Below are 15,485 nucleotides of genomic sequence, written 5' to 3' on the forward strand. Positions count from 1 at the left end.
GAGGTTACGAGTCACGTGATGACGGTTTGCAGCGGCGTCTGTGTCTGAGGCTGCCCCTGAAGTGACAGACAGCCGAGTGGACCGCGTCTCCCCGGGAGTGAAAACCCAGGTAAGTGTCGCCGCATTGCCGGCTGTAGTTTTGTGCCGGGAAAGCGAGGGAGGGCGGTTGGCGAGGAAACGGAAGATGAGGACGCCACCTCTCTTATCCAGAGGCCCAGGACTCTGGGGAAGGGTGGAGTGGGGTAAGGTGTCCCGGCCGCTCTAGGCCTTGGGGAACTCCAATTCCTCCGGCCTCCGGGACCCGAGTCCACGAGCCGTGGCGTCGGGGTCCGGCCCCGACGTGGGCCTGAATCCCCTTTTGGCTGGGTGGAGAGGGCGAGGAAGCTTTGTGGGAATAGTCACCAAGGGTTTCTCTTCCAGGAGTGGAGCTTGATCTGCGTGAGAAAGGGGTTCATCATGGCGGATGTGAGTTGACAGCCCGACACATGGAAGAGCAGAGGGTGGGGACAGGTAGAACTTCCCAAGTAGACATTTTTGCTCTAGGTCTGCTCCCCGCCAGGGTCTGGAATGGGGGAGGCTAATATAAGTGGGTTTGTGTGATTCTGAGTTTGTGCCTAGAACGAGGGTAGAGGAGAGGCACTTAGGTGCTAGGGGGTGAGGAAATTGTATTCTCACACCCCAATCCTAAGAGCATAAGAGGCTCTGTATGTTTACTATTGAATTTCCAAATGATGGGCCGTGGCTTTTCCCATCAGTTTATGGTCAGTAGGACGTGAACATTGAATACTCCCCTCTCTCCAGCCAGTAATTGGCCATGATGACTCACATTTTATATTGTAACAATTCAGAATTCCTCTTTAGCTCAGCAGTAAAACCTAAATCCAAATTTAGAGAACTAAATTGCACTACTGACAGCAACCCTATAATCTTTAACTGTGAGAGTAACTGGTAGGCTCAAACCGATGACTTTCCAGTTAGTAGCTCAATGCATAGTCCAGGACACCACTAGAGAGCCCCTATGAGTCAGACACAGTGTGCAGTGAGTGAGATTTATGAGGATTAATTTCCATATTTTACATCCTGTTGTTATCTTGCTGTATATTCTAAATATTGAAAAGAATTGCTGTTCTTGTCTTACGGAAGAGGATGCTAAATCACAACAAGATGAAATAGCTTACCCTTAGAGTTACTATATTTGAGCCCATAGCATTTTCTAAACCTTACTTATGCTTTAGGCATACGCAAATCAGACTTTGTAACAAAGTTTCCGTGATCAAGGGCAATAGGTAAAATAAGGATGATTAAGCTGTAACTGAGTTTGAGGAGTAAGAAAGAGTACTTAAGTGATCATAGTGTGCCCAGAGTAACAATGTGAAAATTTAAAGGAAGGCAGGATTACATCAGATATTTGGGGTGGGGTGGGGGGTGTCTATCAGTATTTGATGATTGAGATTAAGTTCTAGATGTTGAATAGCTTTTTTCTTTTATGTAAGACCTAGAGGAAAATGTTTCTGGTAGAGTGAATCACATAAGCAAAATCAGGGAAGAAAGAGCTGTGTGTGTGGAGGAGCTTTTTGTAGTCCTGAGCAGATATGGGAGGACTGTCAAATTAGATGCAGCCCATGTTGTAGAGAGCTGCAAATATGTAAAGTATTTGTATGTAATCCAATAACAGTGGGGAGCCATTCAACCTTTGGGTGCACAGGAAATCATCCAGGGTCTACCTCTGCTTCAGCATCATTGTTTGAAAGTCCCACATGATTGCTATTGCGGTTGAGAACCACTGTCATGAAGGCTTTAGGGAAGGGTGATAAGATAACTAGCACAACAGTACAGGACGGGTTAGAGAAATCTGTGAGACTACCAGCTACCATTTGGGAGACTAATTCAAGTCATAAGTAATAAAAAGAATAAAAGTAATAGTGTGGATCAAAGATCCACTTAAAAATATTTTCATTGACAAATGGCTTAAAAGTGGCAAATGTAACTTACAGCTAATTTGTTACTCTACATCTCAGACTTGAAATCAAGAGATTGGTAATACCATTAATGGGAAATGGCAAAATTGAGGAAATGTGGATTTGGGGAAACAGGTTGAATTCTCTGTGTCTGTGTGTGTGTGTGTGTGTGTGTATAAGAGGAGAGTCAGGTAAACTGGTAGTGATACATTCAGGTTAAAGAGAATTATAGGATTTCCGTGTCTAAAGAACAGCTATCTTATCTGATTATCTACAAAGAGGTCTTAATTGAAACCAGATTTATTCGTTTCTCGAGTTGAATATATACTAAGCAAAAGCATTTCATTTCTTTAGTCCTTACTGATTCAGTAGTGCTTGTGTTGTTATGATGAAGAGCCCTTGTGGCATAGTGGTTACTCGCTGCGCTGTGATCTGCAAGGTCAGCAGTTTGAAACCATTGTTCTTTGGGTGAAAGACAGCTTTTTACTCCCACAAAGAGTTACAGTCTTGGGAACTCCGAGGGCCAATTCTACCCTGCCCTATAGAGTTGCTATGAGTAGGGCGGCCTCAGTGTCAGTGGGCTTTGTTTTTGTATTCTGGGCCAGAAGCCCTGGTGGCACAGCAGTTTATGCGCTCACCTGCCATTCCGACCTACCAGCCACTGCACAGGTGGAGATGTGGCAGTTTGCATCAATAACGATCCCAGCTTTGGAAACCCAATGGGCTAGTTCTATTCTGTCGTGGAGGGCTACTCTGCATCAGAATTCACTCAACATTGACTTGAGTGGGTGGGAGTTCCTGGGTGGTACAAATGGTTAATGCACTCACTGCTGGCTGAGCGATCTTCCCAGAAGCACCTCAGAAAGCAAGGCCTGGTGATTGACTTCTGAAAACCCTCTGGAGCACAGTTCTGCCCTGACTCACATGGGGAACCCTGACTCAGGATGGACTCTTGGGGCCACTGGTTTTGTTTTGATGTAATTAAAGTTTCATGCTAAATGCTTTGTGTATGGTGTCCCTTTATCTTTAATCATATAAAGATCACTAAAAGTGAATTTGGAAAGTGCTCTCTGGATCTGGAAAGATGGTCATCAGAGATTCTCAAACAAACACAGCAGTAGCAACAGGGTGCAACGTAGCATGGAGTGGGTCATCTGATTTGTATTTTTGTCCCATTTCCTGGCATACTGATCCGTTTATGTGCAGCCTCTCAATGAGCGTTAACAGCAGACTCATGAAGTAGGTTCTAGGAGTGTTCCTATTATACAAATAATGAAACTGAGGCTCAGATAGCAGACTAGTTAACTTAATCCAATTGCCTAACTAGTAGGTATCTGAATCAAAATGATAAAGATAAAATATAAGCAAGAAAGGTGCTGAACATGACTGAAAGTTCCTGAAATGTGTATTAATAGGATGGTATCCAGAGAAATGAATGGAGGCATATTACTATAATATGACTTTGTAATATTTTTTTTCTCTTTTAGGACCTAAAGAGATTCCTGTATAAAAAATTACCAAGGTAATTACTGAATAAATTCTGCAAATATGATGTAGATGGTCTTTTGCTTCTACTTTAGACTAATGTCGCTATATATAAAGTGCCCTTCTGTAGCCCTTTCAAATATCTAACTGCAACCTTAAGAGGTAACCGGTGTTTTTCTTTGAGTTGGCAGATAATATTAAGTTCTAACATACTCACCTGAATTTTCGAAGGTTGAACAGCTGATGGAAACTGGAGAGCTAGAACTTATATTTCTTGCTACTTTTGGGTTCTTTCAAATACACAGTGATAGCTTGTTGAATTATAGTTTAGGTAGTTAACAGCATGCCTGTCAAGGGAAGAAAAAGAATGATAGAATGAATAAGCTGCACTACCCTTCTATTGCTTTGACGACCTAGTGCGTAGTTGCTGAGCCTGCCTTAGCAATTCACGCTTGAAAATCACTTGTCTTTTTTTTTTGTCAGCACACCATCCTCTTGCTGTCCCGTTTTATAAATAGGCTGATGTGCTAATGTCAAAAACTTCCTTATATATATCTCACCGATTCAAAGGAATTTGTCATTTCAGTTGAATTCTCTTGATAATAGTGCCTTCTGTGGCATCTGAAGCTTTCCTTCCCACATCCATTTACACAGAACTCAGGATTTCTGGGAACTGACATTAGGGATATGACATTAGGCCTCCGTTCTGACATTCTAGAAAAAAAGAAAACTGATTCCAAATCAATTGAATGACTTTTCAATTACTGCACTGTCCTCAAATCAGTGTCACGTCTAAAGGTTTTAGGTATCAGCTTATTCCTCTGGGTTTGGATTTTGTTTGAATTGCTCGTTCCCATTTGCTTATTGGCTTGTGTCTGTAGCTACTATGATTACAGACACTAAAAATAAATACTAGTTTCTGGTTTTGAGTCATCCAGGGTTTTCGTTTGTATTCAGAAAGAGAACGATTTGAATGTTATATAATTGTTGCCATTGATTCTATGTTACTGTAAAAGGTAAATTCTTTTTTACCAATACTGGCAAACTTGTTAAGCCAAGTCTTGTGGGTTCTGCATTCTGCACAGTGGTTAGCAATGCCAGCAGGGCTGCCTCAGCAGAAACTGAAAACATGCCAACTGATTGTAGTAGTCAGTGGGAGATTGCAGTTCCTATGATCCTCCTAGTTCTTGGTCAGAATATTAAAAATATTTATTCTTAGCTATAAATATTTGTAGGGAGGAAAACACTGAAACTAATTTTAGTACACTCAACTTTACAACATAAAAAATACTGAGAATTGCATACAGGTGTTTTTATCTTTGCAAAAACTTTCCAAAAGTGCCTCTTTGTCACAGGTCCAAGATGAGCACGCAGCTTCTCGCAGCCTTGGGGATTTGTCATATTCTTAGGAACCCTGGTGGTATTGATTAAGCCCTGGGCTGCAGTGCGCATGGTCAGCGGCTTGACTCCACCAACAGCTTCTTGGCAGAAAGACTGGGCTTTTTTACTCCAGTAAACAGTCTCGGAAAGCCATAGGGGGTCGCTGTGCCGTCAGCGGTGTGCAAAGTGACCGAGATGCCCTTCAGAAGGTGAATGGATAGGCACACTGACATAACCATTCAATGAAGTGCTGATTAGCAAGAAAAAGAAATGGACTATCAAGCCATGAGAAGACGTGGAAGAATCTTCCCGTAAGTGCAGACTGCTTGGTGGAAGGCAGCAGTCTAAAACGGCTTCCTGGAGAAGCGTGAACAAATCGGGTCTCGGAGGTGGGGAGAGGAGAATGAATAGATGAGCACAGAGCGTTTTTAGGCCAAACAAGTCTGTGTGGTACAGTAATGGTGGCTATCGGCATGCATGTTTCAAAACCTATAGGATAGTACCTCACAAAAATGACTCCTAATGGGACTATGGACTTCAGTTAATAATGTATTCATGCTGGTTGTCACAAATGTACCACAGAAAGCCGCGTGCTGATAAGAAATAGTATTTTTGGTGCAGGGGATAACTGAGAACACAAATTTTTCTGTGAAGCTAAAACTACAATAAAAAAAATCTCAGGAAGGGTGGTGCCCTGCATGCTTTGCTGCGTCTGCATGAATTTATATCGTTATTTTTGCAGTGGTTTGTGGGCCAAACAGTTTACACTTAAGCGTCTCCCATAAGCAGTAAGTTACGCAAACTGAAGTTTGCACCATGCTCTTGGGGGAGTGATGTTATTTAAATTGAAGCTTGTAACTGAATGTCCATTGAGAACTGCAAAGCAGGACTTTATTAATTGACCATTGTTGCAGACTTTACTTTTAGTACAGAATAAAAAATGGAGGGAGGGGGATATCAGACTGGGGAACAAAAATAAGTGTAGAAGCATATTGGTCCACTTAGAAGTCTTAGATATGTAATAGCCTGTTCTCAGTGTTTATGTTTTTCCTCTTTTGCTGTATTAGTTGGTATTTAGGAATTAGCATTAGAATAAGTATTAGGAAGCTATTAGCTTATCTATCTAACTTAGATAAGTTGCAATGTTACATTCATTAGTTTGAGGTACTTTGATAGATGCACAACTTGTGGATCATAAGTTTTGTGGAGGCAGCAACTGTGTACTTTTGCTCATCGCTGAGGAGTGGTAAGTGCCACAGATACTGAGCACTTGGGAGTGGAATGCCTGAGAGAAAAATGGCTCTCTCTTACGCTGGCTGCTGATGACCTTTCACATTTTTTTAAACCATAGAATGTTAGTACATTAAAGGAGAATCAGATATTTTAGGTCTTTATCAATACATTGTACAAATATGTTAGTGGCAATCATTCGATTTGTAGAAGTGTTTCAGCAGACACAAGATTTTTTGAAATTAATATTTGAGTTTCCATGTTTTTATTGCCCCCAGAAATGTTGTAAAAGCTACCATTACTACTTTGAAGTACATATTTTCAGAAAATGGAATGTTGTGTAATATTTTACCGTTTTGTTCTTTTTAGTGTTGAAGGACTCCATGCTATTGTTGTATCCGATAGAGATGGGGTACCTGTTATTAAAGGTAACAGTACACACTTTATTACAACTGCTGTGGTTGCTTTTGACAGAAACATGCCCATTTCTAGCTGAGTGGTGAAGAAGGGAGTGTATAAAACCCTCATCATTAAATTCAGTACATGGTCCCAGTTTTAATGTTTGCTGTTATATGGTGGTGGTTGAATTGGAACCTAAAACTTACCACATACTAACATTTTAGCATTCAGAGTGTCAGCCTGGATGAACCCCAGTCCCAGTTTCTCCTTTGTGTCATAATAACACATTTATAAACCTGATGAGACTGGGCACATGTGCACATGAGGTGAATCACTGGATGCGCAGACTGGCTCCAACCCTAACCAAACTCACTCATTGCCGTGGACCCACACACTTTCATTTACATTTCTTACCCATAGTTCTTTTGCTGGTAGTTTTAGGATTAACACACAATCTTTTAAATAATCATATTGATTGATTGATTCTTTCTTGATTTCTTAATAGAGATGATTTTTAACCTCTAACTTTGCATTGAACATTAATCTTAATTGGAATGTTAGGATGATTGACCTAATTTTCAGCCTTTGCACTTAAAATTTTTAAAAATGTTCATGATGTCACAGAGCTAGTCAGTGTGGATTCAGTCTGTTTTTACTAATTATTTCTACAACCTGGCATGATCCTAATAGATGGTCACTGTTTTATGAGAGATGGGACACTGTAATAACTTGACTTGAGGAAGACTCCGTAATCTGTACCCTTTGTTTACTATTTATTTCCATGTGGCTATCATAGTGTAGGAGCGTTGGGGCGTAGTGGATTATGTGTTGAACTGCTAATTGCAAGCTCAGCAGTTTGAAACCACCAGCTGCATTGCAGGAGAAAGGTGAAACTTTCTGCTCCTGTAAAGAGTTAACAGCCTCAGACTCCATAGAGGCAGGCCTACCCTGTCCTGGCGGGTCACTGTGAGTAGGAATCCACTTAATAGCAGTGAATTTGGGGAGTTGGTATCAACGAGTAAGATAATGTTAGACCTTAGCATTTAAAGGAAGTTTAGAGGTTGCCTAACTTGCGTCTTTCATGTTGTAAAGGAACATGCTCAAGTACAGAGTCTGCATTGCCAGTCTAGAGTGGTCCATGAGTCAGTGACAGGACAGTAATGGAACTCATAAAGTCATGTGGCTCGGCATACTTCCTGACCCGCCCTAAAACGTGGCTGGCTACGGACGGTCACTGGATTGTCTTGGTTCTGTGATGGGAGCTTGAGCAAAAAAGTATCAAAGACATTTTCCAACTGTAAAGGTGTATAGTTTCAGAAAACGCGTGGAGCAGTTCTGCTGTACCCTGTAGGGTCTCTGTGAGTCAGAATCACTTGATGGCAGTGTCCTTGGATGAGCTCAGCTGCTCACCAGGAGATGGGCCGTTGGACCCCAGCAGCCACTGGGAGGGAGAAAGATGTTCCAATCTGCTCACGTAGAGATTTAGAGCCTTGGAAACCTGCTGGAGGCAGTTGGACCCTGTTCTGTAGGGTCTCTGAGTTGGAAACACTGGGTTTGGGGTTTGGTTTTGAAACACCTATTTTTAGAGTCTCTGTTAAAACCTTGCGCTCTGTCCTTACTGGTTATTACGATCAACTCCTTTTAGTCCTTGCAGCTAGTGGCAGAAGTGTAAATACAGTATCTCCGAGAAATGCTGCTTTGGCTGCTTGTTTCATGATTTTATTCTAGTTCTCAGCTAGCCAACATATTTATTAAATGCACTGATATATACTCTATGCTTTAAGTAGATGTCAAGAAAATTTTAACATTACGTATAATTTTTTTTCAAAAAACCTTGGGTGAGTTCGCATTTCTTCCCTTAATTATGGTCTGTGAGTATAATTGAGTAAACAAAATTGAGCAATTTTTTCCCACCTGAGTTGAGACCCCAGGAATGACATTTTTGGAATTTTGGCATCAAACCTTTATGCTCATTTTTATGGGTTCATGGAGCAGTTAGGGACAGGAAGGGCCATCAGTCTTTTACCTACCATAATATATCCTCTACATAATATTTACTAAAATCATTTCATTTTTCCAGTGGCCAATGACAATGCTCCAGAGCACGCTTTGAGACCCGGCTTCTTGTCTACGTTTGCTCTCGCAACTGACCAAGGCAGCAAACTTGGTCTCTCAAAAAACAAAAGTATCATCTGTTACTATAACACCTACCAGGTAAATTCACAAATATATTACATTGTCTGTGATTTTAACTGTCAACCATCACTGTTGGATCTTCTACAATAGCATTTTCCCCCCTCCCCCTTAAGATTAATAGCTTTTTATAATTCTAAATTTCGGTTTTGGAGTTGAAAGAATTTTTTATTATTAGCCCTCAAATTGGTTGTGGTAAAGTGTGGCATTTTTCTTTAGATTTTATAGTAGTAAATAACTAAGAAAGGCATTTTTCAAAAATAATATAGCTTATCTTACCCTAAAAAGGAAGTCAGCTCACCTTTACCTCCAGTAGATGGTGCCCTTAGCTAAACAATGATGGTTTCTCAAGTGACATCTATAAAACTTTTCCCCAAAGGCAAATGGTAAGTTCTTAGAATGTATTGTTTCTGTTACTCCTTCATTTATATAAGGGGCCTTCAAGAAAATGTGTGGTAAGTGGCATTAAAAGATAATAGGATTTTTTTTTCCCATGAACTTTTTGAAAGTCTCTCCTATGTTAAATGGAGATATTATTTGTGGGGGGGGAAATTGTTACATGTCTCTTGATCTCTAACTGCATTTTCTTCTGTAGAATAAGCGGGTCCTTTCTGCATGACTTACATGCAACTGACGATACACAAATATCATGTAAGATAAGGTGTGTTGGTGAGGAAATGAGTGAAGGCCACGACTGACCTCTGGTTCCTAAAGGGAGAAGGATCCAGGCCTACACAAAGCCAACAGTGATTGTCATTGGCAGAGGCCAGACGTGTTCACCCTCAATCCTTACTGTTCTCACACCAGTCGTTCTTCCCACAGCGCTCTGCTTCTCGACTGTGTTTGATAATTCGTAGCAATGGCTAATCAGAGCTCGCAGATAACACTCACAATTATATGGGAGTTTATTAGGGAAGTTAACAGACTGAAAAATGTTAAGGATGCAGGTCTTGTCCATGAGGTCTCTTCTCAGCCATGCTGGCAGACGTGCCTCTCTCTGGGCTGTGCCTTGCAGTCGTCACCTGGTCCTTTGGCCTTCCGCCTCATGGTCTTGATGCTGCTGGTTTGTTCTGCTTTATCGTCTCAGCACAATTCCTCTCCTCTGCTCACGATCTCAGTGCTGTTGTCTCTGGTTCAGGAATGGTATACAAGCCCCATTGGTGGCTCTTCTTTTTTGATCGTCACAGAATTCCCTCTCTGCTTCTGAGATGGCTGTCTGGCAACAGGAGGAATGGCAGAATTGACCAGAGCCTCTCGGTGTCTCGCACAGCCTGTGCTCAGGGTCCCAGTCATTTGGTGGGTCTTATAGAGACATGAATACAGAGCCATGTTTGCGCAATCTCACTTCACTACAATTAGGTAAAAAAATAAAAAGCCAATACATCTGACCTTCCGTTTCCCAGATACTAAGTTGAAGCTAAAAACTATTAAAAGGTAGTTGATACAAAGTTGATTTAAAATATATGTGCTATTGGTGTACCGAGAAAGCAGGAAAAAAGTCATGAAAATACAGCTACTTGAATGTCAAAAAACCAGCACTTTTAGCTGTTGCATTATCAAATAGTTGCTGAGCTCCTGCCATGTGATTGACATTTTACTGACCGTTAGAGATAAAAGTAAGATGAAAACTAGGCTACTTTAAAAAGCTTTAAGGCTTCCAGTGGTGGTAATGTTTCTAAGAATGTGATGGAGAAAATTCCTGTGTATGGCCTAGTGATTTGGTTCTTTGGGAAAAGTTAGAAAGATTTGTCCATTAAAGGCTGAAGACTTCTTTACCTTGGATTTCTACCCAAACCCCAACTCCACTGCCAGGAAAGTCGATTTTGATTTTCCGTGACTCTGTAGAGTGGCTGAGGCCGTAAATCTGTACAAGAACAGATAGCTGCATTTTTCTCTTGTGCAGTGGCTGCTGCCTATGAACCACTACCTTGCAGTTGGCAACCCAAAGTCAAACACATAGTGCCACCAAGGCTCCTTAGTGTTCTGCCTCAAAGGTTCTATTTTATGGGCCTTGCAGGAGTTGGTCAACAAACATGCCAATTGGTTGACTAACTATTATGCAGATGAAGTGAATGTGGCTTACCAAGAAGGGATTACTTAGTTCATGACCCTGGTGGGAGAGGCCATGCCTTCAAAATGGCCACGAGTTTGCTTACCTAGACAACCAACTCCACGGAGCTTGGCTGACAGAAGAAGGGCGTAGAAAGGAGCAAGGAGACAGAAGAGGCAAACTCACTCAACTCACTGCCACCCAGTCCATTCCAGCTCACAGCGGTCCTGGAGAACAGAGTAGACCTGCACCTATGAGGTTAAGAGACTCTTCATGGGAGTAGAAACCCTCTTTTTCTCTCTTGAAGTGACTGGTGGTTAGCAGCCAACACGAGACACACTATGCCTCTAGGGTTTCCCAAAGAGGTGAAGAACCTTCTAAAGGAGTTGGAACATGTATCGAGGGCTGCCCTAAAGGCAACTTGAGGTCTGGAAGGGGCCCTGCAGCAGAGCTAGTTGTGACAGGTTCAGAAGGGATTATGGCAGAAACCGTGCTAGGGATGCATGATAAGAGAGCTCCAGAACTGCTACAGTGGCTGTGAGCTGTGGAGTAGCTGTGTGCCAGTAGCGGTGGAGAGGATAATGGTAGGGAGGTGGAAGGCAGAGAGGTAACGTGTGGTTGAGAGTGGGCATGCATGGAGACATGGACTGCATGCTTACTGATCCTGATCTTGAGTTGTAACCTGTACTTCTTAAACCACCTAATTATAAGTATGGCTTACTGCAACCCACTGTAAGTGGGTTCTGAGTGGCCCTTGCAGCGAACCCAGAGAGTGCTGTGGGAAAGATGACTGGTGCCACGTGGTAAAAAGGTTGGAGAATAGAGATATGTCAACTTTGGGACGATCCTGATGCTCATTTTCCCTCTTGGACTTCAAAAGGTTCTGATGCTAATTATTGTGACCATTTTACATGGAATTTGTCAATTTCCATATTTGTGGGGGGTGGGCATCACAAGGGATATTTACTTTTATCTCTTTCATGTTTCATGATGTTAGACTAGTGTCTTACACATTGGCCTTTTTAAAACTTTCACAATTAAGATAAATGAGTTATGTTACCATTCTGAAACATAATTTATAGCATAGGTTTTCTTTTTAGGTGGTTCAGTTTAATCGTTTGCCTTTGGTGGTGAGTTTCATAGCCAGCAGCAATGCCAATACAGGTATGTTGTAATTACTTACCATAAATACAGTTTTCAGTTCCTTATATTTCTCTGTCTGAGCAGTCTAGTGCATCAGGGATAAGACATTGAGAATCCGAACACTGGAGCCAGTGACAAGTTCCATGATCTTTTTTCCCTGTTTCTGAGGAAAGCGGTTCTTTGAGTCCAGGTTTCCCTGCCGGTACATTGATGATAACCTAGCCTTCTCCCTCTTAAAGGTTCTTTTCTAGTCAAGTGTGGCAGTAAGGAAAGGTGGTATTTTGTTATAAAACTCAAAACGCTCTGCCACTGAGTCAATTCCACCGAGTCGTAGCCCTCCTTCTAGGACAGGGTAGGACTCCCCCTGTGGGTTTCTCACACTTTTAATGCATTCGGGAGTAGGTCGTCTCTCCTGCAGTGTGGTTTGTGGTTTTGAATTGTTGGACCTCGTAGGTAGCAGCCCTCGCCATAACCACTACCTTATCTCTTCAGTCCTACATCTGGCTCACGTTGTCAGACCTTCAGAAAACAAACTGGTTAAGAATGATTTCATTCTATATAGACCAGTCTTTTAGATGAGAACTTTAAAATGTTGGAAGATAGCACTAAGATGAATGTGATTGAGAACTTAGTGTTAAAGCATTTTTCTTTTAGTTTAATTTTTAGTTAAGAAATATTTTATTTTCAGTAATTGCCCACCCTTCTAGAAAGCTAATTAATTTGAAAACAAACACTAGGAAACTGTCAGACAAATTCCATTATCTGTTCATTATATTTTTCTAGAAAGTTTTTGAGGTCCCTGATAGAGAGAGGATAGTAAATCTCATTTTACCTGCTCCTCACTTATCAACTGCCTTGTTAAGTGGCATTTCTCATTCACAGCAGTAGTAAAACATGTATCCAACAATTTTTCGGATATCTGTGACGTCTGGAAGTAGCCAGGGGTGAGGTGCAACATGGGGATGATTAAGATGGTCTGTCAGCTTGGCTGGGCCGTGGTCCTTTATGGTGTGGCAGCTATGTACTGATGGATGCAGCCACCCTCCGTTTTGTGATGAGTTCATCATCCATCTCCTCTTCCTGTATAGTGATGACTTTCACAGAACTGCTCTTTCATCCAAACATGCTATAAATAAGGAGTGGGTGTATACATAATACCTATCTCTAGGCATTTTCTGTGTAAAATAACAGCCGTGTTCCGCTGAGTTTTAATTGTTTACTACTTGTTGGCTAAAGTTGAATTTATTTTAGGTCTATCTCCTAAGATTTGACTGTAATTTAGAATTGTTCTACATTGGGTTTTTCCCCTTCTTTTTTTCTCCCCTTCTTTTCAAAGCAGTTTGAATAAGCTTTAATCTGGTTGGATCATTAAACCTGTCTTTAGATTCTGCATCTTTAAAATGAGTTTCAGTTTTATGGTCCGTTAGACAAGGTCGGCAGTTCAAATCCACTAGCTGTGCTCTGAGGGAGCAATCTGAGGCTGTCTGAGCCCATAACGACTTAAAGCCTCAGAAACCCCAGGAGATAGTTCCCCCTTGTCCTTTGGGATCTCTGTACTTCAGAATCCCTGGATAGTCATGAGTTTGGTTCTGGTTTTTGAGTGATTATATATGGAATGATACCTTAGTAACTAGAACTTGGCCCTGATAATCCTAGACCCCTTTAATCTTTCCTTGTGAGTTAGAGGAAGGATCTTTGTTTGAACATGAAGCAGAGGCACTAAGATATATAGCCTTTCTTTCTGGTACAGACACCAGATCATCTAATTCTGAAAATATTTGTGTTCCACATTTATTATTAAAATGCTTTTTAAAAACTTGAGTGTATGTTTTATTCTATTATTTACCTTTGAAATTATACTTTAAATTTAAAATATTTATACCTTGTCTTTGTTGAATATGTAAAATAAATTTTTGATGTTTTTTTTCCTTTGATCAAAATCAACGCAATACTGTGAATAAAACAAAATTAGAAAAATCTTCCTTTTAAAAAAAATGAAAGCAACTCTTCCATCTTGCTTTTGGGAGCCTATTAAATTACTCAGAAGAAAAGTGTACACCTTTATTAAAAATTATGTGTACTATGTCTGAATCAGTACAGATTATGAAACGGTTGATGTATAAATCAAGGTTTTCTTAGTGAATATAATTCATTCTCCATCTTCCCTTGCACACATTTTGATTTGTTTGCTTTAATAATGATAAAACCAATTCCATAGTGATTTTTGTAGACTGTTTTAGAGAGTGTATTGTTCCAGTTATGGGGAATAAACAGTCCCAGATACTTTTGAGTAATTAAATTTTAGATAGGTAGGAATTTTATTTGAAGACTTTTCGGGAACATTTTTCTAACCTTCTCATGTTCTTAATCTTTGTTTTAGGACTAATTGTCAGCCTAGAAAAAGAACTTGCCCCATTATTTGAAGAATTGAGACAAGTTGTGGAAGTGTCTTAAGCGGGCAGCGGTCTGGACGTCTGCCTTGTTATCATTGTACAGACACAGTACCAACTCAGCAGTCTCTAGACCACACAAATACTTGTATCTGTTTACCTAAGGGCCCTCTTTCCTACCTTTGACTAAAAGAAAGAGCCTATAGATATAATTTCTGGACAGATTGTTATATTTTCTTGTTTGGGGTGTTTTCTTATTTTTGTGTGATCTGGGAATACCACAGAAATGGTTCAGTCTGCCGTGGCTCCCATGGAGTTAAGTTCTGTCATCAAATGTAGATGAGATTCTCTTCAGTGGATCAGCATCAAAATGATAGTGACCCACGTGAACCAAGTGCTTCCTTTTGAAAATATTCCCGGGCCTGTTGATTGTGAATAATTAGGAGAACCTGTTTTTCCTCCCTGTGATGTTTTATTTCTTGACACTGAATGTGAGGAAAATACAATGACTTAGCAAAAGTAATAAAGTCAGTACAATCACTAAGTTTTCCTATGTACACACTGTTCTACAGTATAGACGACTTGCCAATTGTTGTGGTTCCTCAGAGGGTGCTGTTCCATCCCTAAAATTCAAATTATAGCAACTGATACCCCACCCCACCCCCACTCTGCTATCTATACATAACCAATCAGTGTTATAATGTTGGTGTGTTCTTTATGACATTTAGATGTGATTCATTATCAAGCCATGTCATATATTGGTATGTATGTAAACATGATAATACAGCCTTTTTTCATACATGAGTATAAATAAAATAGTATTTTTTAAAGTATAGTTTGAGCACTATATATGTCTGTTTTCCTCCCCACATTTCTTCAAAAAGTTTGTGGACCGTAATTGTAACACTCTTTCAGCCTCAGGATTAAGTAGTTGGTGCTCCTTGTAAATATGGTTTGAAAACTGCTTTACCTTCATTTAACTCCACACAAGAACTGTCACGGTCATGGATCAGGGTCTGTGTATTCAGGAGACAGTCTGTTGTTCGAGGTTATCCCCTGCCCTCCCTTGTGTGCTTTTACCATCGGGGTTGGTCACTTAACTGCGTGCTTTGTACTGGAGCCACCATATTGCAGAATTGTGAACCAAGCCACGCCCTTTGTTTTGTTGGGGACATCTTACTCTACCTCAGTAGAGGGTGTGACTGTGGACGCCCTCCTTGTTCGAATCGTAGTTCTGTTCTCTGGGGTGGTCTTTGA

The 15,485-nt window shown here is 40.8% G+C and overlaps 1 protein-coding gene across 1 annotated transcript; it reads left to right on the plus strand.

The window, feature by feature from the left end:
• LAMTOR3 (late endosomal/lysosomal adaptor, MAPK and MTOR activator 3) lies at positions 1–15,061 on the plus strand. The gene is made up of 7 exons (XM_004703281.2): positions 1–109; positions 421–465; positions 3,446–3,480; positions 6,423–6,481; positions 8,533–8,666; positions 11,796–11,859; positions 14,219–15,061. Exons 2-7 carry the CDS (start codon positions 457–459, stop codon positions 14,290–14,292), a joined length of 375 nt encoding a protein of 124 aa, XP_004703338.1. The 5' UTR covers positions 1–109; positions 421–456; the 3' UTR covers positions 14,293–15,061.
• The last annotated feature ends 424 nt before the right edge of the window (positions 15,062–15,485 follow it).

The sequence above is a fragment of the Echinops telfairi genome, unplaced genomic scaffold (assembly GCF_000313985.2).
Source record: "Echinops telfairi isolate 266 unplaced genomic scaffold, ASM31398v2 ScPeMD7_7468;HRSCAF=8506_0, whole genome shotgun sequence".
Lineage (NCBI taxonomy): Eukaryota > Metazoa > Chordata > Mammalia > Afrosoricida > Tenrecidae > Echinops > Echinops telfairi.

Coding starts and splice junctions, on each gene's coding strand:
- LAMTOR3 (XM_004703281.2), top strand. Junction 3,481..6,422: donor CTGTATAAAAAATTACCAAG/GTAATTACTGAA, acceptor TGTTCTTTTTAG/TGTTGAAGGACTCCATGCTA. Junction 8,667..11,795: donor GTTACTATAACACCTACCAG/GTAAATTCACAA, acceptor TTTTCTTTTTAG/GTGGTTCAGTTTAATCGTTT.